This window comes from Oncorhynchus mykiss, chromosome 4 (assembly GCF_057628025.1).
Source record: "Oncorhynchus mykiss isolate SJ-2025 chromosome 4, ASM5762802v1, whole genome shotgun sequence".
NCBI lineage: Eukaryota > Metazoa > Chordata > Actinopteri > Salmoniformes > Salmonidae > Oncorhynchus > Oncorhynchus mykiss.
The window spans coordinates 42,136,391-42,160,828 of NC_143025.1; the positions used below are offsets into that span (position 1 = coordinate 42,136,391).

The following is a 24,438-nucleotide window of genomic DNA, read 5'->3' on the forward strand; positions in this document are numbered from 1 at the left end:
TTAAAAAGGTTTTTACCAGAGATTGTTCATCCTGATCAGGCAGGTTTTTAAATGGACGATACATTGGAGATAATATATGACAACTATTAGAAATTATGAAACATCTAAGAAGCCAGTCCTGGTATTTATAGTGGATTTTGAAAAGTAATTTGATAAAGTAAGACTGGATTTTATTTATAAATGCCTGGATCTTTTTCAATTTCGGTGATGCTCTTATAAAATGGGTAAAATTAATGTATAGCAACCCCAGGTGTAAAAGAGTAAATAGCGGCTACTTCTCAGAGAGATTTGAATTGTCAAGAGGAGTTAAACAAGGGTGTCCACAGTCACCATATATATTCGTATTGGCCATCGAAATGCTAGCTATTAAAATCAGATCCAGAAGCAAACAATAGAGGACTAGAAATCCAAGGCTTAAAAACAAAGGTGTTCATGTATGCCGATGACTCAAGTTTTATATTAAGTCCACAAGATAGATCCAAGCAATGTCTCAGTGAAGATCTATATTACTTTTCTGTACTCTCTGGACTAAAAACGTAATTATGATAAGTGTACAATATTACATATTGGATCCTAAAAAAAATACAACTTTTACATTACCCTGCAGTTTACCTATAAAATAGGCTGACGGTGAAGTAGACATACTTGGTATTCATATCACAAAAGATATAAATGACAAGATCCTGCAACCATGGAGAGTTAAATACCTGTCTATTTATGGAGAAAATTGCCCTGAATAACTCCTTAGTCATATCTCAGTTTACTCACTTACTTATGGCGCTCCCTACTCCTGATTATACTTTTTTAAATCATATTAGCAAAAATATTTCCCTTTATCTTGGCCATTAAATCAGACAACATAAACCATGCCTATCTACAGGTATATAATGAATATGAATTGGGTGGGTTTAGATTATTAAATATTAAAGCACTAAACCTCTCTCTAAAAGCTTCAATTATTCAAAAGTTGTACTTGATCCCTAAATGTTTCTCAAGTAGATTACTAAGAAAAGCTCAAAATGGCCTTTTTGCCTTTGTGCAGATTGCCATGTCTCATTTTCGATTAATTTAAAATTATACTTTTTTCTAAGTATCTATATTCTTCAAAAAGGGATTGCAGAGTTGGCTACAACTTAAATTCATCCCCCTGAAAAGATAGAAGATATATTGCAACAGATATTATGGCTGATCTCAAATGTGCTGGTTGATAAAATTCCTGTATTTATGGGAAAGATGTTTGAAAATGATATTTTGTTCTTAAATGATATTGTAAATTGGAATGGTAGAGTTATGTCTTTCATGGAGTTATCAGAAATGTACAGGAAGGTCTGCTCAATCCAAGAGTACAACCAATTTGATTACAGCAGTAGGAGGCAGGTGGCAGCGGAAGGAGGTAGGGAACTGGTCTGTCTGCCCAATATAAAAAACTGGCGGTGGAATAAAAATAGCATAAATAGGAAAGTATACCAGTTTCATTTGAGGACCAGGATCTTGACAGCTGTGCCATACAGATTGCAAAATAGTTGGGAAGAGATTTTTGATGGACCGATTCCATGAGTTGATATATAAAACGACTCAAGATTCAAGACTTTATACTTTTCAGCAAAAGTTATTATATAGAACTCTTGCCACCAACAAAATGTTGAATATTTGGGGCATACAATCATCGAAACTCTGCAGATTTTGTTGTGAGGATACAGAATCATTTGACCATTTATTTTGGTATTGCCCTCAGGTAGCCTGTTTCTCGTCTCAGGTTCAGGAATGGCTGAAGATGCATAACATTGATCTAAAATTGTCCCTAAAAATAGTACTGTTGGGAGATCTGGAGATACCGGCTCAGTCAATTACTATTCTGCTAATACTCTTATAAAAGTACGTATTTATCTATTTATCAACTCACAATCTGTTGATTCTATTCGATAACATAGATTGAAATTGTATGTTAAACATCACAGCATAGTTGAAAGATATATGGTGCGTAAAAATCCGAAGAGGGTGGCCAGCAGAGATAGGTGGGATGGGCTGAAGGAAGCTGAGGGTTGGGGTGTGGAATTGAAGACAAGTGGGAGTGGAGTTGCTGGGCAGGGGATAGAATGATAGTCAAAGATAAAAGTATAAAAAATCTAGTCAAAATAAAACATTATGAAAATTATGTTTGAATGACACTGAGGGGCAATGTTTTTACAGCTAATGCTGGTTTGCCTGAGACTGATGCCGTGCAGGTGTTTGTACACGTGCATATACACACACACTCATTCAAATGCACACAGGTGCACATACACGGACACACACACACACATGTAAATAGTACCATACATGCACTAAAACATATTCAGTTGGTCTTGCTGTTATGATTTTTGTTGGCCTTTTTTTTTTTTCCTTTTTTTTTTTTTTCCTTTGTCTTTCTCTTTTTTTTCTCTTTTTTTGATTTCCCTGGTAATTGGGGGGGAGGGTATTGAGGGTGGTGAATATAATATTTTTTTTTATTTTATTTGTATCTTATTTTCTCGGATGGGGGGGACTGTGCGGGGGGAGTCCCGGATGGTTGAGGGGCAGCTCTTGGGGAACTGTTGGGGGGGGAGGGGGGGGATCTTGGAGGGCTGGTGGCCTGGCGGTTGGGAGCATGGGCCGGTGGCTGATGGATTGCTGGTTTACGTCCCCATTTTTGACCTTGTGGGAGATCTGTCGACGTGCCCTTGAACAGGTTCTTGACCCTGTTTGCTTCTGTGTGTCGCTCTGGATGGGAGTCTGTTAGATGACTAATGTGATGTAGTTGTTGAGCGGCTTCACTGCAAGAGTGAAGTGCAGTGGGCTCTCCTAGAAGAGATCCAGCTCAGTAAAGCCTCAACCATAAATTGTCAGCAACGATTAATGTAAATTAATGAGGAGGCGGAACACACCTCAATTCAAACTGTTTTTATAAAATACAGTTTGAAAATTAGAAAATAATTTGAAATTGACAAGTTGAAGCATAGCCTATAGATAGTTAGCAGGCAGTGCGTGTTAACTGTCCTGCTGCATAATAATCCCATTTTGGAACAGTGAGTGCATTCTGACATCACGTGCATAAACAACTCACACTGGGGCGACCGTTAGAGATATTTGGAACTCACCTGTGAAAAGGTTAAACCGCATGAAATGACCAGCTGGATAGCCCATCGCACAGCTGGCTGCCTGCGACCTTTACGTTTGTGGGTCAGGGTGAAGGCTTTGGATCCTGTTCGGTCAGTCTCATTTAAAGAGAACACAATCCAACCACCTTAACCTTTACAGCAGTCTGAGTCTCTCAGGTCACCAAGGGTTACATAGGCTTCACTGGAGATCAAACAGCTAATCCTTTCGCAAGGTAGGGAGATCATTCAAGATTGACGTCTAAATTGGACGTCTATCCATGTCCTGAGGCAACAGTGAGGGCTGTACTAGTCTTGGGTTTAGCTAGGGCGTTGTGGACGGGGATGGGTGTAATCCCATGACTCAGGATCAGAAGGTTGCGTAGTTTGATCCCAGTTGTGGACACATGTTATATATATTTTTTGGTTTTAACCCAACCTAAACATTAACCATTAACTTAACCATTCAAAATGAGTGCCTGAACTTAACCCTTAACTTTGAAATGTGAAGTTGTGGAGAACGTGGATGAGCATCTAATTCCACAGTGAGACTGTGAGAACCTGTTTCAAGAGGACCTATACCTATACTATCATGTGACCCTACATGAAAAACCTCTCGCACTCTCACCCGTGTAACCTTTCCCTCCCTAGGCTCGACTGATCATCACTTGCACGTAGTAGACACAGAAATTCACACAAACACATACAGTGGGGCAAAAAAGTATTTAGTCAGGCACCAATTGTGCAAGTTCTCCCACTTAAAAAGATGAGAGAGGCCTGTAATTTTCATCATATGTACACTTCAACTATGACTGACAAAATGAGAAAAAGAAATCCAGAAAATCACATTGTAGGATTTTTAATGAATTTATTTGCAAATGATGGTGGAAAATAAGTATTTGGTCAATAACAAAAGTTTATCTCAATACTTTGTTATATACCCTTTGTTGGCAATGACAGAGGTCAAATGTTTTCTGTAAGTCTTCACAAGGTTTTCACACACTGTTGCTGGTATTTTGGCCCATTCCTCCATGCAGATCTCCTCTAGAGCAGTGATGTTTTGGGGCTGTTGCTGGGCAACACGGACTTTCAACTCCCTCCAAAGATTTTCTATGGGGTTGAGATCTGGAGACCGGCTAGGCCACTCCAGGACCTTGAAATGCTTCTTACAAACCCACTCCTTCGTTGCCCGGGCGGTGTGTTTGGGATCATTGTCATGCTGAAAGACCCAGCCACGTTTCATCTTCAATGCCCTTGCTGATGGAAGGAGGTTTTCACTCAAAATCTCACGATGCATGGCCCCATTCATTCTTTCCTTTACACGGATCAGTCTTCCTGGTCCCTTTGCAGAAAAACAGCCCCAAAGCATGATGTTTCCACGACCATGCTTCACAGTAGGTATGGTGTTCTTTGGATGCAACTCAGCATTCTTTGTCCTCCAAACACGACGAGTTGAGTTTTTACCAAAAAGTTATATTTTGGTTTCATCTGACCATATGACATTCTCCCAATCTTCTTCTCGATCATCCAAATGCTCTCTAGCAAACTTCAGACTGGCCTGGACATGTACTGGCTTAAGCAGGGGGACACGTCTGGCACTGCAGGATTTGAGTCCCTGGCGGCGTAGTGTGTTAGTGATGGTAGGCTTTGCTACTTTGGTCCCAGCTCTCTGCAGGTCATTCACTAGGTCCCCCCGTGTGGTTCTGGGATTTTTGCTCACCGTTCTTGTGATCATTTTGATCCCACGGGGTGAGATCTTGCGTGGAGCCCCAGATCGAGGGAGATTATCAGTGGTCTTGTATCTCTTTCATTTCCTAATAATTGCTCCCACAGTTGATTTCTTCAAACCAAGCTGCTTACCTATTGCAGATTCAGTCTTCCCAGCCAGCAATTTAGTTTCTGGTGTCCTTTGACAGCTCTTTGGTCTTGGCCATTGTGGAGTTTGGAGTGTGACTGTTTGAGGTTGTGGACAGGTGTCTTTTATACTGATAACAAGTTCAAACAGGTGCGATTAATACAGGTAACAAGTGGAGGACAGAGGAGCCTCTTAAAGAAGAAGTTACAGGTCTGTGAGAGCCAGAAATCTTGCTTGTTTGTTGGTGACCAAATACTTATTTTCCACCATAATCTGCAAATAAATTCATTAAAAATCCTACAATGTGATTTTCTGTATTTTTCCCCCCATTTTGTCTGTCATAGTTGAAGTGTACCTATGATGAAAATTACAGGCCTCCCTCATCTTTTTAATTGGGAGAACTTGCACAATTGGTGGCTGACTAAATACTTTTTTGCCCCACTGTATACATATATACACATATGGACACACACCCACCACCTTCCCCCAACCCAATGTTATCAGGAGCTGGTGACTAGCTAGGTTATCGTCAATGCTTTGTTTTAAGAATGGCCCTGTATAACAGTGCATATCAAATCAAATCAATGTTTTATTTGTCACTTGCGCCGAATACAACAGGTACCGTGAAATGCTCACCTACAAGCCCTTAAACAACAATGCAGTTTTAAGAAAATAAACTTGAAAAAGTAACACAATGTTAAAAAGTACCACAATAAAATAACAATGATGAGACAATACACAGGGGGTACCGGTACCGAGTCAATGTGCAGGGGTACAGGTTAGTCGATGTAATTTGTACATGTAGGTAATTTGTACCTGTAGGGGGGTGTCAATGCAAATAGTCTGGGTGGCCTTTGATTAATTGTTCAGCAGTTTTATGGCTTGGCAGTAGATGCTGTTAAGGAGCCTTTTGGTCCTAGACTTGGCGCTCTGGTCCTGCTTGCCGTGCGGTAGCAGAGAGAACAGTCTATGACTTGGGTGACTGGAGTCACTATCACTGTGAACTTAAGGTGGATCAATAGTAGAGGGCAGACCCATATTGGGCTGGTGGCAGGATTTGACACTTGATTCAATCGTCATGGCGCCTGTGTACAGTGTGTGTGTGTGAGGAGGAGAGTCAAGCCTGATTGATGAGCTAAAAGAGTGTGTTAGCGATGGGGAGGCTGAAAGCTGAGCATCGATATGAGGCCTGGAGAAATACCTACTTGGTATGGATTTGTTTGTTCAGAGGCAAGCAAACCTCCTTTGGGACGATGCTTAGAAAAATAACCCCAAAAATGTCAATAGATCAGATGGACAGCTGGACCAATAATCAGAGATGTATAGTAATAGTTGATCATAGCTGTGTGTGTTGTGTTGTGTGTTTGGGGGCGTGTGAGTGAGTGAGTGAGTGAGTGAGTGAGTGAGTGAGTGAGTGAGTGAGTGAGTGAGTGAGTGACTGACTGACTGCCTGACTGACTGACTGACTGAGTGAGGGGGGGGGGGGGGGGGGTCTTCGTGTGTATGTGTGCCTTCGTGTGGGTGTGTGTACAGCGAGGGAGTGGTCCTTGTTGAAATGTTTGTTGTTAAATGCTAAGCCAGTCAAACATATACAACACACCTAGTTTATCTGTCTTCTACATAATGTATCGGGGGTTTTAAGGTAGAAGTCTGTCTGTTTGTGTGTGGGAGATGGATAGTGATGATGATGATGATGATAATACACACTAGTGGCACTGAGGTCAATGTCATTTCAATTCCACTCAACTCTGGGATTGGATTAGGAATGAAGTCGGAATTGAAAAACGGCCATAGTTATTGTCACCCTTGATAAAGATGAACAAAACAGACTGTATAAAATAAATAATACCAGTATTGAGTTATATTGTATGATCAACATTTTTTTTAAATGTTATTATTTTATAATAATACAAAAAAAATAGATGTTGTTTAACAAATATATTAATTATTATTTATTTTATACAGTCTTTTTTTGCTCATCTTTATCAAGGATGACAATAATTATGGACCCCATTGTACATTCCTGGGGTGGCAGGTAGCCTAGTGGTTAGAGCGTTGGGCCAGTAACCAAAAGGTTGCTAGACTGAATCCCTGAGCTGACAAGGTAAAATGTGTCGTTCTGCCCCTGAACAAGGCAGTTAACCCACCGTTCATAGGACGTCGTTGCAAATAAGATTTTTTTCTTAACTGACTTGCCTAGTTAAACAAGGTCAAATATATAATGAAAACATTATAAAGGCCAATGGAATTGACCCCAAATTCTGACACGCACACCCCAACCAAGATTAGAAAAGAGACTAATCTGTCCTCTCTTTCGCACGCACACACACAGCCAGACAGCCACACCCCCTCCCAACTCCCTCTGTTAGACACAGACAACTTGAATGGAAGACCAAAATTCTGTCTGCCTGAAGTTCACCTCATCCATCCAGGGCCGGGGGGGGTCAGTCCTTGTCAGTTTTATACGACTGTCACACATGATCTGGGTGGAGTTGGCCTGGTGTGCCCCTGCCCTGGCCCTGCTGAAGTGGTGGGAAGCTAATCCTTTCTGGAGTGGATTAAACAGCTGTTTGTGACGCCACTCTGAGAGCTGGCAGGTATTCGGAGAGAGGGGTGTGAAGAAGAGAAGGGATAGGAGGGAGATAGGGGAGAATTGGAAGAGAGTGGAGAAGAGATAGCCTTCTCACTTGGATTCTCTAGGCCCAATAGAGCAGAGAGTAAGTGGTAGCCAAGAGAGAGGGAGAGAGAGAGAAGGAACGAGACAAAAACAAAGGGAGGTAGCAAGATATAAAGGAAGAGAGAAATTCCGGGAATGCGAAAGGCAGAGAATGATCCAGGCCCTCAGGACTGTATTTTCAGCTGGCGTTAATCCAGAACAATTGTCAAGCGCACACTAATTTGCAATATCTACCTGTTAAAGCCGGTGCTTCTTCGATTTTCAATCCCAGGATTGGTAATTTACAGGTTTTATATGAGCTCTTATAGTAGGCTACCTTTACCCTACTATAACACAATCTGGTTCAACAGCAATGTGTCTGGTGTCTTTCTTATCCTGCCATGCATTAGCCAAGGAGCCTACCCATAAAAGGTTTCTAAATGGTCTACTTGTTTACTGTTGCTATCACTCGTTACTGTAGCCTATGCTATTTAAGAAGCTGTAGTATCAATCCACAGTGGATGAGAATATTCCGTGCCCCCTGGCGAATTAAAGTTGATGATAATGCAAAGACCGTCAGAACATAAGACACGCATGTAGTATTAAGCAATTGAACACCTTGATTGGCCAGTGAGTGGCCAAGCCCTCGTCACACCTACAACTTGTTTATTAATCAAAACCCAGCCCTTTCAAACTACCGCCAGCTATTGCTTTCATAATAATGGGGAGTGAGAGGGAAATTATGTGGGGATTTCTTGGTCCCTATCCCCTGTAGTCTGACTGGGCAGCAGTGGTGTAATGATGCTGGTTGAGGTCCCCAGAGCCTGTTCATTAGCTGTGATTAAACTGCCTCCCAGTCTTCATCCTGTCCTCATCCTCACAGTAGAGCCACTACTGTCAGCCATGAGAGGGCTGTCCTAATCCTCACAGAGATACACTGCCTTGAGAGGAATGTCTTCATCCAATCCTCACTCCTCATCCTATCCTCATCCTATGAGAGGGCTGTCCTCATCCTATCTCATCCTCACAGAGAGTTAGTACTGTCAGTCAAACATAGTCAACCCCAGCATAGAAAAACAGTTAACCACAGGTTGACTGTCACTAGTGTGTGCCATGAAACATACATCCTTCTGTCCTCTATGTCACTGAACACAGTGAAAATTAATATAATGTATTGCCCTCTGTATGACTTTTCCACATGGAGGGGCAGGATCAGTGACTCCACAACACACCCACACACAAGCTACAGAACTGTTCTTGAATTATCATATTGTGTTGGAAGGGGGTCAGAAAGAGGTCACAGTGATATAAATTTACCTCTGGTTTAGTGGACCGTTATGATTGGAAAGTTTATTTGACAATTAGGTTTAGAGAAATCAATGCTTGTCCTCCCCTAATGCAATGAACCTGATCACCCAGGACACACACAAATATTATCTCTGTGACTGTTTTGTCTACATCCCGCTGGTTTAGGGCATTCTTTCTCTGTATGTAGTACATCTGGTAGGTTCTTTCTGTTTCTAACTGATATATGCCTGTTTCCCAGAGCTAAATGGCCCTGACACTCCTTTGACTCATTTCATTACAGCTCAGAATACCATCCAGTGTCAGGCTGCTGCTGTACCAACACTTCTGTCTGTCTCCACTAGTACAGCTGAAAAATGAGCTGCCAGTCACACCTCATTATTTTGTGTTCTCTTGTAAATTACATAGGATTGAAGAATTTGTGATTCTTAACACAAGTCTCTTTCCCTCCCTCCCTCCCTCCCTCCCTCCCTCCCTCCCTCCCTCCCTCCCTCCCTCCCTCCCTCCCTCCCAGACCCAGTCTCAGTGGATGTGGACCAGTATGAAGTGGCAGTGTTGTCTGATACTCTGAGGGGTTTCCTCCAGGACCTGCCCTCCCCCATCATCCCAGCTGTGGTCTACAGTGAACTGGTCTACACTGCCCAAGGTACAGTAACAGTACACTCACAATGGTAATGATTAACTAACATCAAACATCACAGTCCATAATCAGCTAGGACAATGGATACGACATAGATACGGTTTGCACAGACTTATTGCGGCTAGCCCATCACAGAGTTCTGCTGTCACTTGAAAGAAGGTTAAGTTCATTTTAACCCAGGATTAAAGGGATACTCTGGGAATGAGGTCCTTCATCTACTTCACCAGAGTTAGATGAACTCGTGGATACTATTTGTATGTCTCTGTGTCCAGTATGAAGGAGGTTAGAGGTATTTTCGTGATGCTAGAGACATAACAAATGGTATCCACAAGTTCATCTGACTCTGGGGAAGTAGATAAATGTCAAAATCCAAAAGTGTCCCTTTAACACTAGAACCGTCTGGTCTTTCTGCCTATAAGTATCCGCTAGAGAACGTTGCCTGGCTGTCCCTTTTAGCATAACATATGCATCAGATGCATACCAACCCGCTAATTGCAGCAAACATAAAGCACCAATTCTTGATAAATAGTGCATAAACTATTATAAAGGATTAATTGTATGAAGAAATATTAGTGGAAATATACACATAAAAAGAAAATATACAATAGTAAAGGATATGTTTTGTGTAGTTCTACAAAGTCCTAGAAAGAATGTAGGCCTATAGCCAATTTTCATTTCTCTTACAATAAAAACGTTTGTGTAATCTATTTGATCAACTTTATTTGTAGATTCGATTAGTAATAGAGTTATAGTAATTAATAAAGTCCAGTTACAGCTTCTTTTGACAAAGTTGAAACTAAAAAGATTAGAAATTATATAACCAGCCAGGTGCACAGGTGAAATTATCTGCTATATTCCTAAACAACAGCATGAACAATTGTAAAGGATGAATTGCATAAATAAATAGTATATTTTAATTTGAAGTTTATTATGTTACTAATTTTTTTGCTTAGTAGCCAGAGTAATGCTGCCGCACGGACAGCACAGATATTCTTGGAAAAAGTTCAATTTGGAAATAGAGCTGCAACTTTTGAATTATGCAAGTTATTTGACAAAGGTAAGTGTAATAGAAACGGCAGAATATGCTCTGTCTGATACTATATATAAAATGTTTTACCTCCAAGTGACTCTGAAGGAGGATTTGATAAAGTGATGATCCTTTCCTTGCATCTTTAAATGTAAATTACAAGATGCGCCCATCACTTCATATACAATTTGACAACTGATAGGCCTAATATTGTCACTCATCAGATGAGTGTCAATTTAATATCGTCTATACTCTTATTATGTGTGAAATTAGTTTTGGTATAATTTAGGTGTCGTTTCGATGGGCCAGCTGTGCGGGCTGACTGGCATCATTTGTTTCCTACTCATCGAGTTGGATAGTCAAGGATATGTTTTGCATTATTCTAAAGGCCTACTGTAACGCATTGCATGTTTTCATTTCCGTTACAGTAAATAAAATAGTCCTGTAACAGCTTCTTTTTACAAAGTAAAACATAAAAGGGAATGGTATCAACCCGCAAGGTGTGCGGTCAAATTATTAACATGAGAGCTAACGCTGATAAATAGGGATATGGCGCCGGAAGGGAGGGCTGCCATTTTACAGGATCCGAACCAACTGTGCTATTTTATTAGTTTTTTCACATTGTTTGTAACTCCTTTGGTATATAATGTAGCTGCTACCGTCTCTTATGACCGAAAATAGCTTTTAGACATCAGAACAGCGAATACTCACCTCAAACTGGACGAAGATTTCTTCTTTAATGAGACCGACATGAAGGATATACTGCTTTGTAGAGACAAGGCTTAAATCCCCATCATCAGCGTGAAGAAAAGACAGAGAAAAAGGGGGAGGAGGGTGGGGTGCCTTGTAAGAATTCGCAGACGATTAGGTAAATCCCACTACCCTCGGTATGATTGGTCAACGTGCAATCATTGGAAAACAAACTGGACAAACTATGATCAATACATTCCTAACAACGGGACATAAAAAAATGTAATATCTTATTTTTCACTGAGACTTAGCTGAACAACAACACAGATAATATAGATCTGGCTGGCTTGAGCGTGTTTCGGCAGGACAGAGCCGCTACGTCTGGTAAGATGAGGGGTGGGGTGTGTGTCTATTTGTCAATAACTGCTGGTGCACGATGTCTAATATTAAAGAAGTCTCGAGGTATTGCTCTCCTGAGGTAGAATACCTAATGATAAGCTGTAAGACCACACTATCTATCAAGAGGGTTCTCATCTATATTATTAGTAGCCATTTATTTACCACCACAAACCGATGCTGGCACTAAGACCGCACACAACAAGCAGTATAAGGCCATAAGCAAACATGAAAATGCTCATCCAGAAGCGGCGCTCCTAGTGGCCGGGGACTTTAATGCCGGCAAACTTAAATCCGTTTTACCTCATTTCTACCAACATGTCACATGTGCAAGACCACCTTTACTCTACACACAGAGACGCATACAATGATCTACCTCGCCCTCCATTTGGCAAATCTGACCATAATTCTGTCCTCCTGATTCCTGCTTACAAGCAAAAAAAATTAAGCAGGAAGTGCCAGTAACTCACTCAATACGGATGTGGTCAGATGACGCAGATGCTATACTACATGATTGTTTTGCTAGCACAGACTGGAATATGTTCCATCCAATGGCATTGAGGAGTGTACCACCTCAGTCACCGGCTTCATCAATTAGTGCATCGACAACATCGTCCCAACATTGACCGTACGTACATTTCCCAACCAGAAGCTATGGATTACAGGCAACATCTGCACCGAGCTACAGGCTAGAGCTGCTACTTTCAAGGAGTCTGGACACTTATAAGAAATCCCACTATGCCCTCAGACGAACCATCAAACAAGCAAAACAGTAATACAGGACTAAGATTGAATCCTACTACACCAGCTCTGACGCAAGTCGGATGTGGCAGGGCTTGAAAACTATTATGGACTATAAAGAGAAACCGTGAGCTGCCCAGTGACACGAGCCAACCAGACGAGCTAAAAGCCTTTTATACTCGCTTCAAGGCAAGCAACAATGAAGCATGTGTGAGAGCACCAGCTGTTCCGGACGACTGTGTGATCACGCTCTCCGTAGACCTTTAAACAGGTCAACATCCACAAAGCCACAGGGCCAGACAGATTACCAGGACATGTACTCAAAGCAGGTGAGGGAGCAAGTGTCTTCACTGACATTTTCAACCTCTCCCTGGCTGATCCTCAACACTGGGGCCCCTCAGGGGTGTGTTCTTAGTCCCCTTCTGTAGTCCCTGTTCACTCATGAATGTGTGGCCAAGCACAACTCCAACACCATCATTAAGTTTGCTGACGACACAACAGCCTGACCACCGACAACAATGAGACCTGGCAGTATGGTGCCAGGACAACAACCTCTCTCTCAATGTGAGCAAGACAAATGAGCTGATCATAGACTATAGGAAAAGGAGGACTGAACAGGCCCCCATTAAAGTGGTGGGAGCGGGTCGAGTGGAGTGGAGCGGGTCGAGAGATTCAAGCCACATGGTGTCCACATCATCAACAAATTATCATGGTCCAGACACACCAAGACAGTCGTGAAGAGGGCACGACAACACCTTTTCCCCCTCAGGAGACTGAAAAGATTTGGCATGGGTCCCCAGAGCCTCAAAAAGTTCTATAACTGCACAAAGGAGAGCATCCTGACCAGTTGCATCAACGCCTGGTATGGCAACTGCTCGGCATCTGACCGTAAGGTGCTACAGAGGGTAGTGCGTACATCCCCAGTACATCACTGGGGCCGAGCTCCCTGCTATCCAGGACCTCTATACCAGGCGGTGTCAGAGGAAGGCCCATAAAATTGTCAAAGATTCCAGCCACCCAAGTCATAGTGTTCTCTCTGCTACTGCACGGCAAGCTGTACTGGAGTGCCAAGTCATTGACCAAAAGGCTCCTGAACAGCTTCTACCCCCAATCCATAAGGGCTCCAGAGTGGCGCAGCGGTCCCTGGTTTGAATCCAGGCTGAATCACATCCAGCCGTGATTGAGAGTCCCATAGGGCGGCGCACAATTGGATCAGCGTCGTCTGGGTTTGGTCGGGGTACGCCATCATTGTAAATAATGTTAATGTTAATTTTGTTAATAACAAAATAATTTGTTCTTAACTGAATTGCCTTGCCTAGTTAAATAAAGGTAAAATAATTAGATTTTTTTTTTAAACACACATGCCGCTAATAAATAGAACCCTCCATTCAGGAGGAAAGTTATTAGAAGTCATGAACCATGATCACACCACATACGACTGATTCAGTGCATACTTCCATTGTGAGGTTAGCTCCTCCGTGGATAACAAAGCTATGAACTAGAGTCCTTCATACGTATCGCCACTACAATGGTGTAAGACACATGGACTTGTAGTAAAACCACTACAGGCCCCCTTGGTATATAGCTTGAGGTCGGCATCGATTCTTATTGACACACGGTCATTGACATGGAAATTATCTGATGATGTCAGACTCATTCTGAACAGGTTGTAGCCTACCAGGATACTTGGTTTTCTTGCCCTTGGCATGTACGCTTGTGCAAGCATAAATGCACATGCACAATGGAACCTTTAATGAGGATTTATACTAGGATCACTTAAGGGTTGGAGCAAAATACCAGTCTTGGTAAAGTTGAAAATAGACCCTGACGCCCCGTTGACTCTACAGCTACATTAATCACCAGTTTCTCCCCAGAGGTTCATAGGTCATTCCTGCAGTGTAGACTGTCCGAAGCTAGTGCCTTACTGCTGTAGACTTATCATGTAGTTATCCATTTAGGATAGTGCGCTAAGCAACACGCCGCTAGGTAGATATGCCATTAGACAAAATGTATTGACAATCCATGATTGAATCATCTAGCCAAGACCATGGATGTATATATAATATAGTCCAATTAGATGATTAAGGTGTGGTCACTATGTTTTGTACATCTTTTGTTTGTGTTCCCCATACAACCATAAGTTAGCGCCACAATGCTCATTTGGGGAAGAAATGTAATTACGTATTTCGTGAGTGTTGTGCGTTATTAACGTATGTCTAAGTTACTGCCTAGATCCACCAGCCTGGACAACAGGACGACAGTCCAGAACGACGATCCACAACCAGGCCATCCCATGGCCATTCTTGTGGTGGGGCTGCAGCTTTCAGAAATCCTACCAGGTTAAACCACCAGAGGGGGACTGTCATGATTATCCACAAACCAGGACACCCTATGGTCATGCTTGTGGTGGGTTGCAACTTGCAGAATCCTTCCAAGATTGAACCCACCAGGAGGGGACTGTCATGACTGTCCTCTGAGGATACAAATAGGTCAGCTCAGCAATGGATGACTTCAACCAGACCCTCTGTGGGTGAGAGAAGAGGGAACTGGTGGGGGGGTTGATAGCTATCGTGGAGAAATTACTAGATTATGTTATAATACTGTTATAATACCATATTGTGTCAGTCCGCTGGGGACCTGTTTAAATGTATTAAGTGTGTATGTTTATCCTGTGTTACCATTTAGTTAGTAAATAAATAATTAAATCAATTTGTGTAGTACTGAATTATGAGTAAGCCTGGGGTTTTTGCAGATGCGGGAGGTTACGACTGTTCAGAATGATGATAAGATACGAGGTTATGATTAATACTGTTATTATGGATGTGATAGGTAAAGACCTTTGGGGTTTAATTCAGGAGATGGTAACTCTTTAAACAGCCACTCTCGTGGTGCCCCAGATTCCTAATGAGTTAATTGTTACATTATTAATTGAATCGGGTAACAATTAAACATAGTTAGTTGATTAGATAAATAACAGTCATCAGATTCATGAATGTAAAGTCACAACAAACATTATAACAACCAAGATGCCATTTTCTGTAGGCTACAGCATTGACATGTTGGAACCAAAACTTGGCTTGGACATTTAGCCTACAACACCTTTAAACTGGTAGAAGATTCGGTCAGTGCCATTAGTGATGAGATGATACAGTGCACTGACTTGTGTGTGGGTGTGTGGGTGTGGGTGTGTGGGTCAGGTGTTCTTAATGGTTTGTATACTCAGTGTATTAATGACACCTGGTCCATTTATTTGTCCGAACCATTGGCTTTCTGGTTCTGGTCAATGTTCTAATGTCTCTGAGATGCAGGCTGTACAGTCGGCTTTGTTAACCTATGCTGTGTATAGTAATCATTAGCTAATCTAGATGCTTCTGTCATGCTGCAGAGAACTCAGCCTGTCCTTCCCGGGTTCTCGCTCTATATATATATATATATATACACGGTGGGGAGAACAAGTATTTGATACACTGCCGATTTTGCAGGTTTTCCTACTTACAAGCATGTAGAGGTCTGTAATTTTTATCATAGGTACACTTCAACTGTGAGAGACGGAATCTAAAACAAAAATCCAGAAAATCACATTGTATGATTTTTAAGTAATTAATTTGCATTTTATTGCATGACAAGTATTTGATACATCAGAAAAGCAGAACTTAATATTTGGTACAGAAACCTTTGTTTGCAATTATAGAGATCATACGTTTCCTGTAGTTCTTGACCAGGTTTGCACACACTGCAGCAGGGATTTTGGCCCACTCCTCCATACAGACCTTCTCCAGATCCTTCAGGTTTCGGGGCTGTCGCTGGGCGAAACGGACTTTCAGCTCCCTCCAAAGATGTTCTATTGGGTTCAGGTCTGGAGACTGGCTAGGCAACTCCAGGACCTTGAGATGCTTCTTATGGAGCCACTCCTCAGTTGCCCTGGCTGTGTGTTTGGGGTTGTTGTCATGCTGGAAGACCGAGCAATGACCCATCTTCAATGTTCTTACTGAGGGAAGGAGGTTGTTGGCCAAGATCTCACAATACATGGCCCCATCCATCCTCCCCTCAATACGGTGCAGTCGTCCTGTCCCCTTTGCAGAAAAGCATCCCCAAAGAATTATGTTTCCACCTCCATGCTTCAGGGTTGGGATGGTGTTCTTGGGGTTGTACTCATCCTTCTTCTTCCTCCAAAGACGGCGAGTGGAGTTTAGACCAAAAAGCTCTATTTTTGTCTCTTCAGACCACATGACCTTCTCCCATTCCTCCTCTGGATCATCCAGATGGTCATTGGCAAACTTCAGACGGGCCTGGACATGCGCTGGCTTGAACTGGGGGACCTTGCGTGTGCTGCAGGATTTTAATCCATGACGGCGTAGTGTGTTATTAATGGTTTTCTTTGAGACTGTGGTCCCAGCTCTCTTCAGGTCATTGACTAGGTCCTGCCGTGTAGTTCTGGGCTGATCCCTCACCTTCCTCATGATCATTGATGCCCCACGAGGTGAGATCTTGCATGGAGCCCCAGACCGAGGGTGATTGACCGTCATCTTGAACTTCTTCCATTTTCTAATAATTGCGCCAACAGTTGTTGCCTTCTCACCAAGCTGCTTGCCTATTGTCCTGTAGCCTATCCCAGCCTTGTGCAGGTCTACAATTTAACCCTGATGTCCTTACACAGCTCTCTGGTCTTAGCCATTGTGGAGAGGTTGGAGTCTGTTTGATTGAGTGTGTGGACAGGTGTCTTTTATACAGGTAACGAGTTCAAACAGGTGCAGTTAATACAGGTAATGAGTGGAGAACAAGGGGGCTTCTTACAGAAAACCTAACAGGTCTGCGAGAGCCGGAATTCTTACTGGTTGGTAGGTGATCAAATACTTATGTCATGCAATAAAATGCAAATTAATTACTTAAAAATTATACAATGTGATTTTCTGGATTTTTGTTTTAGATTCCGTCTCTCACAGTTGAAGTGTACCTATGATAAACATTACAGACCTCTCTCTACATGCTTTGTAAGTAGGAAAACCTGCAAAATCGGCAGTGTATCAAATACTTGTTCTCCCCACTGTATATGACGATCGTCACCAATTCCCCAACCTACATTACCTGCCCTCCCTTTCCTCCATCCCTCAGCTCCTTTCTCTGATTTTTTTTCCTTCATTTTCTTGATCTGCATTACACCTAATCCCCTTCAATTACCATCCCAAATCCCCCTATTGTGGATTCTGTCACACCTGCAAAGCCTCCTAAACCCATTTATATAAACCCTTCTCTCTGCGAGGTAGACCAACTGACCAGCCGGCAGGGAGGATCACGGTCAGTCTGACCGACCATGCGACTGACTGTGTAACCATAACTTCAGCAGACTCCGGCCAAGTGTCTCAGTCTCATCCCTTTGTGTCTGTCTGTCTCAGACAAGAGAAGTGGTCAGTCATTCTATTGGCATAATCCAGATTCAGATTGACCTCTCTAAGAACCCAGGGCAAAGGGCCAGCTTTCCCACCAGACCATGCCCATCTGGACTGAACAAAGGTGGGTAGCTATAGTTAGGTAGCTGATGTATATACAGACTTCCAGGAAAGCTATTGGACCGGTCAGCTGTTCTAGCACCAGACCTGGGTTCAAATACATGTGTATTTGAATATTTGTTATTTAAATACTTATTTTCTGTGTATTTGAGTATTTTCAAATAATTTCCTATAAATAACCTATTTGAAGGTATTTTCAAATACTTATTTTAAATATTATTTTCAAATACCTGGGTTCAGTGCATGGAAGTGTATTTGAGTCCGTGTATTTCCAAATACATTCCAATATTCAACTACTTGTACTTCCCCCCCCCCCCCAAAAAAAAAAAAAAAAACCTAAATACTTATTTACATATGTTTTTGAAAATAATTGAAATACACTAAATAGTATTTGAACCCAGGTCTGCCTAGCACCCAGCTCTAACCCTCCCTTTCTCCCTCCTCCCTGGGCTGCCCAGTTTTTGTGCCCAGTAGGTCAGGTCCATATGGGAAGCTATTTGAATGGTGTACAGCCCTATAGCACCCACGTCTACCCTCTTTCCTCCTTTCCGTCCATTCCTTCTTTCCTTCCATCCTCCGATTCTCCCGGGTCTGCCCCGGTGTCCAGTGTCCTAAGGGACAGATGGAAAGCCACTCGACCAATCAGTGGCACGCAAAGGTCCTCCCACCTTCCTCTGTGCCCATTCCCAGTATCCAGTAGGTTCTCAGGGTCAGATGGACAGGCCAAGTTCTCAGCTTTGTCCTCTATTGAGCCAGGGTCAGATCGTATTAATGAGGACCGAGGGGACAGGGAAGGGCGATAACAGCTCCAGACGGGATGTGGATTAATTTTGGGGGAGGGAGAGCAGGGGGTTTGGGTAGGTAGCGGTCATCGGCTGCGTCTGTGATCTGAGGAGGCGAGACGAGAGAAGGTCAACACAGCTGACCTCTACCAGATCAGGCGGATTGGCCGACCATATATAATCTAACAGCTCTGACCGACACACAGCCCCCCGACAAACACCTACACACAAACACACACCCTCCATCTCCACACATATGACCTGCCACCACCTCCTCCGTCACCTGTGCCCAAGCACCTGTCACTTTGCCCTCCCACTCTTCAAGTGCCCTTTTGGGTGGTGGTATAATTATATATTGTTTGTATACAGTTTTTGCTGTTGTTCTGAAGCCATTTCCCCAAAGTTGACCCAAAGTGACGTTGTCAAGTTTGCCACCCCCCACTCCTACTCTGTCCTTTGGTGCGCCTGTTTCCAAGTCTGGGTACCCTTTTTACATTTTTAACACCTGCCCCATGAAAGGCATGTGCACGACCCTGCTAACTTTTGACCCCTGACCTAAGACACTTATCTCAAATAAGCACCCTTGGCCAGCCTTAACCAGACCAGCGCTAATGGCCCCAGGCATGGGTGGAACTCATTAAGAGAAAGGCCAGCCTCAGCCAGGCAACAAGTTCAGCTAACAGGAGAGTAGTCCTTATCACTAGACATGAGGTGCTCTATACTGAACACTTATGGTGCTGCATTCTGCTCTGTCTGCAGCTAAAATACAGGCACACACACACACACACACACACACAAACACACACACACACACACACACACACACACACACACACACACACACACACACACACACACACCACTAAGGCTCAATTCAAACACTCATCCACTCTCAGCTAAAATTTACAATGTCAGTCAGGACAGACAGATTTACTGAGGTCATACTGCTGGTTGTGGGTTAAGTCCAGAGCACTTTGAGTTATTGGGATCAATCACAAACATGGGTTTTAACACTGAATACCCTGCGAGCTCCAAATGCACCACTCTAATAGGTCAATATGGATCACATTCTGCTACCTTCATGTAGATTATGTGTGAATGAAGATAGCTAGCTGCATTAGATTTTAGTACCTATTATGTAGTTAATACAGAGGTTCAATCAGTAAGTCTGGTCTGAATGGCTAGATTGCTTTAATTTAATTCAGTAAGCACAATGTAATTATCTTCGCTGGGCATAGTGGAATGTATATGTTAGTATTACAAACATTATAATCATCAGCACACAGGGCCGGATTAAGGCAGGGGTTTACCAGGGCTGAAGCCCCTGGGCCCAGGCCCGTAATAAAACAAATATATACAGTATATATTATATATACAGTGTATATTATATATGAAGTATATATGAAGTATTTAATTTTTTTGCAGCCGCCAACCACAGGAGGACTCAGGAGCCCGCTCTCAAGAAGGCTGCAGTTTAAACACCATGTGTGCCAAATATACAGCTTGTTGCATTGTGGCCATAAACATATAATCCATAAAACGATTTGAAACCTCTTACCCTGTCAATTTGACTGTTGGGTGCACTAGCAATGCCTGCCAGGCCTAACTTGAATGGGAACTGCCATCTATGGATTATATTTCTTGAGATAGGCTACTTGTCGTTTCAATAGCCTATGGCTTCATCATCAACTGGTCAGTCAGTGTGCCACTGGACATGTTATTTACTAGGTTACTGTAGCCTATAATACTGTATATATGTATAAACAGTGCCTTGCAAAAGTATTCATCCCCCTTGACGTTTTTCCTATTTTGTTGCATTACAACCTGTAATTTAAATTGATTTTTATTTGGATTTCATGTAATGGACATACACAAAATAGTCCAAATTGGTTTAGTGAAATGAAAAAAAATAAAGAAATGGAAAAGTTGTGCGTTTATATGTATGTATTCACCCCCTTAGCTATGAAGCCCCTAAATAAGATCTGGTGCAACTAATTACCTTCAGAAGTCACATAATTAGTTAAATGAAGTCCACCTGTGTGCAATCTAAGTATCACAGAATCTCAGTATATATTAGCCTGTTCTGAAAGGCCCCAGAGTCTGCAATACCACTAAGCAAGGGGCACCACCAAGCAAGCGGTAGCATGAAGACCAAGGAGCTCTCAAAACAGGTCAGCGACAAATGTGTTAAGAAGTACAGATCAGGGTTGGGTTCTAAAAAAAGATCAGAAACTTTGAACATCCCTCAGACCACCATTAAATCCATTATTTAAAAAATTGAAAGAATATTGCACCACAACAAACCTGCCAAGAGTGGGCCGCCCACCAAAACTCACGGACCAGGCAAGGAGGGCATTAATCAGAGGCAACAACGAGACCAAACATAACCCTGAAAGAGCTGCAAAGCTCCACAGCGGAGATTGGAGTATCTGTCCATAGGACCACATTAAGCCGTACACTCCACAGCGCTGGGCTTTGCGGAAGACTGGCCAGAAAGAAGCTATTGCTTAAATAAAAAATTAAACAAACATGTTTGGTGTTGGCCAAAAAGCATGAGTCAGATGAGACTAAAATTGAGATTTTTGGCCAAGGAGTTAAAATCTATGTCTGGCGCAAACCAACACCTCTCATCACCCTGAGAACACCATCCACAGTGAAGCATGGTGGTGGCAGCATCATGCTGTGGGGATGTTTTTCATCGGCAGTGACTGTGAAACTGGTCAGAATTGAAGGAATGGTGCTAAATACAGGGAAATTCTTGAGGGAAACTGGGACGAAGGTTCAACTTCCAGCAGAACAATTACCCAAAGCATACTACTAAAGCAACACTCGAGTGGTTTAAGGGGAAACATTTAACTGTCTTGGAATGGCCTAGTGAAAGCCCATACCTCAATCCAATTGAGAATCTGTGGTATGACTTAAAGATTGCTGTACACCAGCAGAACCCATCCAACTTGAAGGAGCTGGAGCAGTTTTGCCTTGAATGGGCAAAAATCCCAGTGGCTAGATGTACCAAGCTTAAAGAGGTAGACCCCAATTTACTTGCAACTGTAATTTTTGCAACTGGCGGCTCTACAAAGTATTGACTTTGGGGGGGTGAATAGTTATGCACGCTCAAGTTTTTGTCTTATTTCTTGTTTGTTTCACAATAAAAAAAAATATGTTTCATCTTCAAAGTGGTAGGCATGTTGTGTAAATCAAATGATACAACCCCCCCCCCCCCAAAATCTATTTTAATTCCAGGTTGTAAGGCAGCAAAATAGGAAAAGACGCCAAGGGGTGTGAAAACTTTCACATGCCACTGTGTGTGTGTGTGTATATTTATATATATATATATATATATATATATTACCTACTAATATTGCACAATCTGTGATTTCTTAATCCGGCCCTGTCAGCATAGTTTCATGTTTCTCCTCCTCTTTTACAATTAGCCATGTGCAGAATGTCATTCACCTAATAGCTTACAGCCTGTGAGCACAGCACAATAATGCAACTTCACCATGCTTGCTGAATAACCAGATGTTTAAAGTAACTAATTGCAACTACTCTCCTTACTGTAATTGAGTAGCTTTTCTGAGTACATTTTTGAGTATTTTTCAAAGTTAATCGTTTTAGTCCTACAGAATTTTATGAAAGTAACACTACTTCTTTTTGAGTCTGATATTTCAGTACTTTTTCCACCCCTGGTAAGGGAGTTTGTGAATGAGGAAATTAGTGACAGAAAGTGGGAGGGAATGAGTGAGTGAAGGAAAGAGGGTGAGTGGGTGAATGTCAGCTCCGCATAGAGCTACCCGCCATCACAGCATCTGGCTCCACTGATCATCCCTCGGAGACAAGGCCATACCCCAAACTATTTTAATATGTTTTCATATTTGCATTTTGCTTCTGTTGTTCATTCAGTTAAACCTGTTACTCAATTGAACTGAACATAAACAGTCAATTTCCAAAAGCACACAGTAAAGGTACATACCCACTGGGCACAGATGTCAGTTCAACATCTAGTTTTGATTTACATTATGGTTGTGGTCAACCAACGTGAATTCAACATGAAATCAACAAAGAATGTAAACATGTCTTTGGATTTAGGTTCTAAGTTGGGTAAAAAAAATACTAAATGTGACCGACCGGCTTGATTGTCTTATGTAGCAAAATTTGAAATTGTGTTTCTTTCATCAAATCAAATTTTATTGGTAACATACACGTGATTAGCAGAAGTTATTGTGGGTGTAGTGAAATGCTTGTGCTTCTAGATCTGACAGTGCAGTAATATCTAACAAATAATATCTAACAAATTACACAACATATACCCAATGCACACAAATCTAAGTAGGAATGAACTAAGACTATATACATATGAACGCGCAATGTCAGAGCGGAACAGATTAAGATACAGTAGAACAGTATAAAGTACAGTATATACATATGAGATGAGTAATGCAAGATAGGTAAACATTAAATGACTAAGACACCGTAGAATATTATAAACTCAGGACCCTGTCTTTCAAAGATAATTGGTTAAAATCCAAATAACTTCACATATCTTCATTGTAAAGGGTTTAAACATGGTTTCCTATGCTTGTTCAATGAACCATAAACAATTAATGAACATGCACCTGTGGAACGGTCGTTAAGACACTAACGGCTTACAGACAGACGGTAACCATAAGTTATGAAAACTTAGGACACTAAAGAGGCCTTTCTACTGACGATGAAAAAAAACAAAAGAAAGAGGCCCAGGGTCTCTGCTCATCTGTGTGAACATGCCTTAGGCATGCTGCAAGGAGGCATGAGGACTGCAGATGTGTCCAGGGCAATACATTGCAATGTCCATACTGTGAGACGCCTAAGACAGCGCTACAGGGAGACAGGACGGACAGCTGATCGTCCTCACAGTGCAGACCACGTGTATCAACACTTGCACAGGATCGATACATCCGAACATCACACCTGCGGGACAGGCACAGGATGGTAATAATAACTGCCCGAGTTACACCAAGAACGCACAATCCCTCCATCAGTGCTCAGACTGTCCGCAATAGGCTGAGAGAGGCTGGAATGAGGGCTTCTAGGCCTGTTGTGAGGCAGGTCCTCACCAGACATCACCGGCAACAACGTCGCCTATGGGCACAAACCCACCGTCGTTGAACCAGACAGGACTGGCAAAAAGTGCTCTTCACTGACGAGTCGCGGGTTTTGTGTCACCAGGGGTGATGGTTGGATTTGAGTTTTATAGTCGAAGGAATGAGCGTTACACCGGGGCCTGTACTCTGGAGCGGGATCGATTTGGAGGTGGTGGGTCCGTCATGGTCTGGGGTGGTGTGTCACAGCATCATCGGACTGAGGTTGTTGTCATTGCAGACAATCTCAACACTGTGCGTTACAGGGAAGACATCCTCCTCCCTCATGTGGAACCCTTCCTGCAGGCTCATCCTGACATGCCACCAGCCATACTGCTCGCTCTGTGCATGATTTCCTGAAAGACAGGAATGTCAGTGTTCTGCCAGGGCCAGCGAAGAGCCTGTATCTCAATCCCATTGAGCACGTCTGGGACCTGTTGGATCGGAGGGTGAGGGTTAGGGCCATTCCTCCCAGAAATGTCTGGGAACTTGCCGGTTGTCTTGGTGGAAGAGTGGGGTAACATCTCACAGCAAGAACTGACGAATCTGGTGCAGTCCATGAGGAGGAGATGCACTGCAGTACTTAATGCAGCTGGTGGCCACGCC

The 24,438-nt window shown here is 42.5% G+C and overlaps 1 protein-coding gene across 1 annotated transcript in view; it reads left to right on the plus strand.

The window, feature by feature from the left end:
* pik3r3b (phosphoinositide-3-kinase, regulatory subunit 3b (gamma)) overlaps window positions 1-24,438 on the plus strand; it is a 309,052-nt gene that overhangs the window by 121,203 nt on the left and 163,411 nt on the right. The window contains exon 5 of the mRNA XM_021599716.3: window positions 9,444-9,575. Coding sequence (XP_021455391.1) covers window positions 9,444-9,575 — 132 coding nt within the window. The remainder of the gene's footprint in view (window positions 1-9,443; window positions 9,576-24,438) is intronic.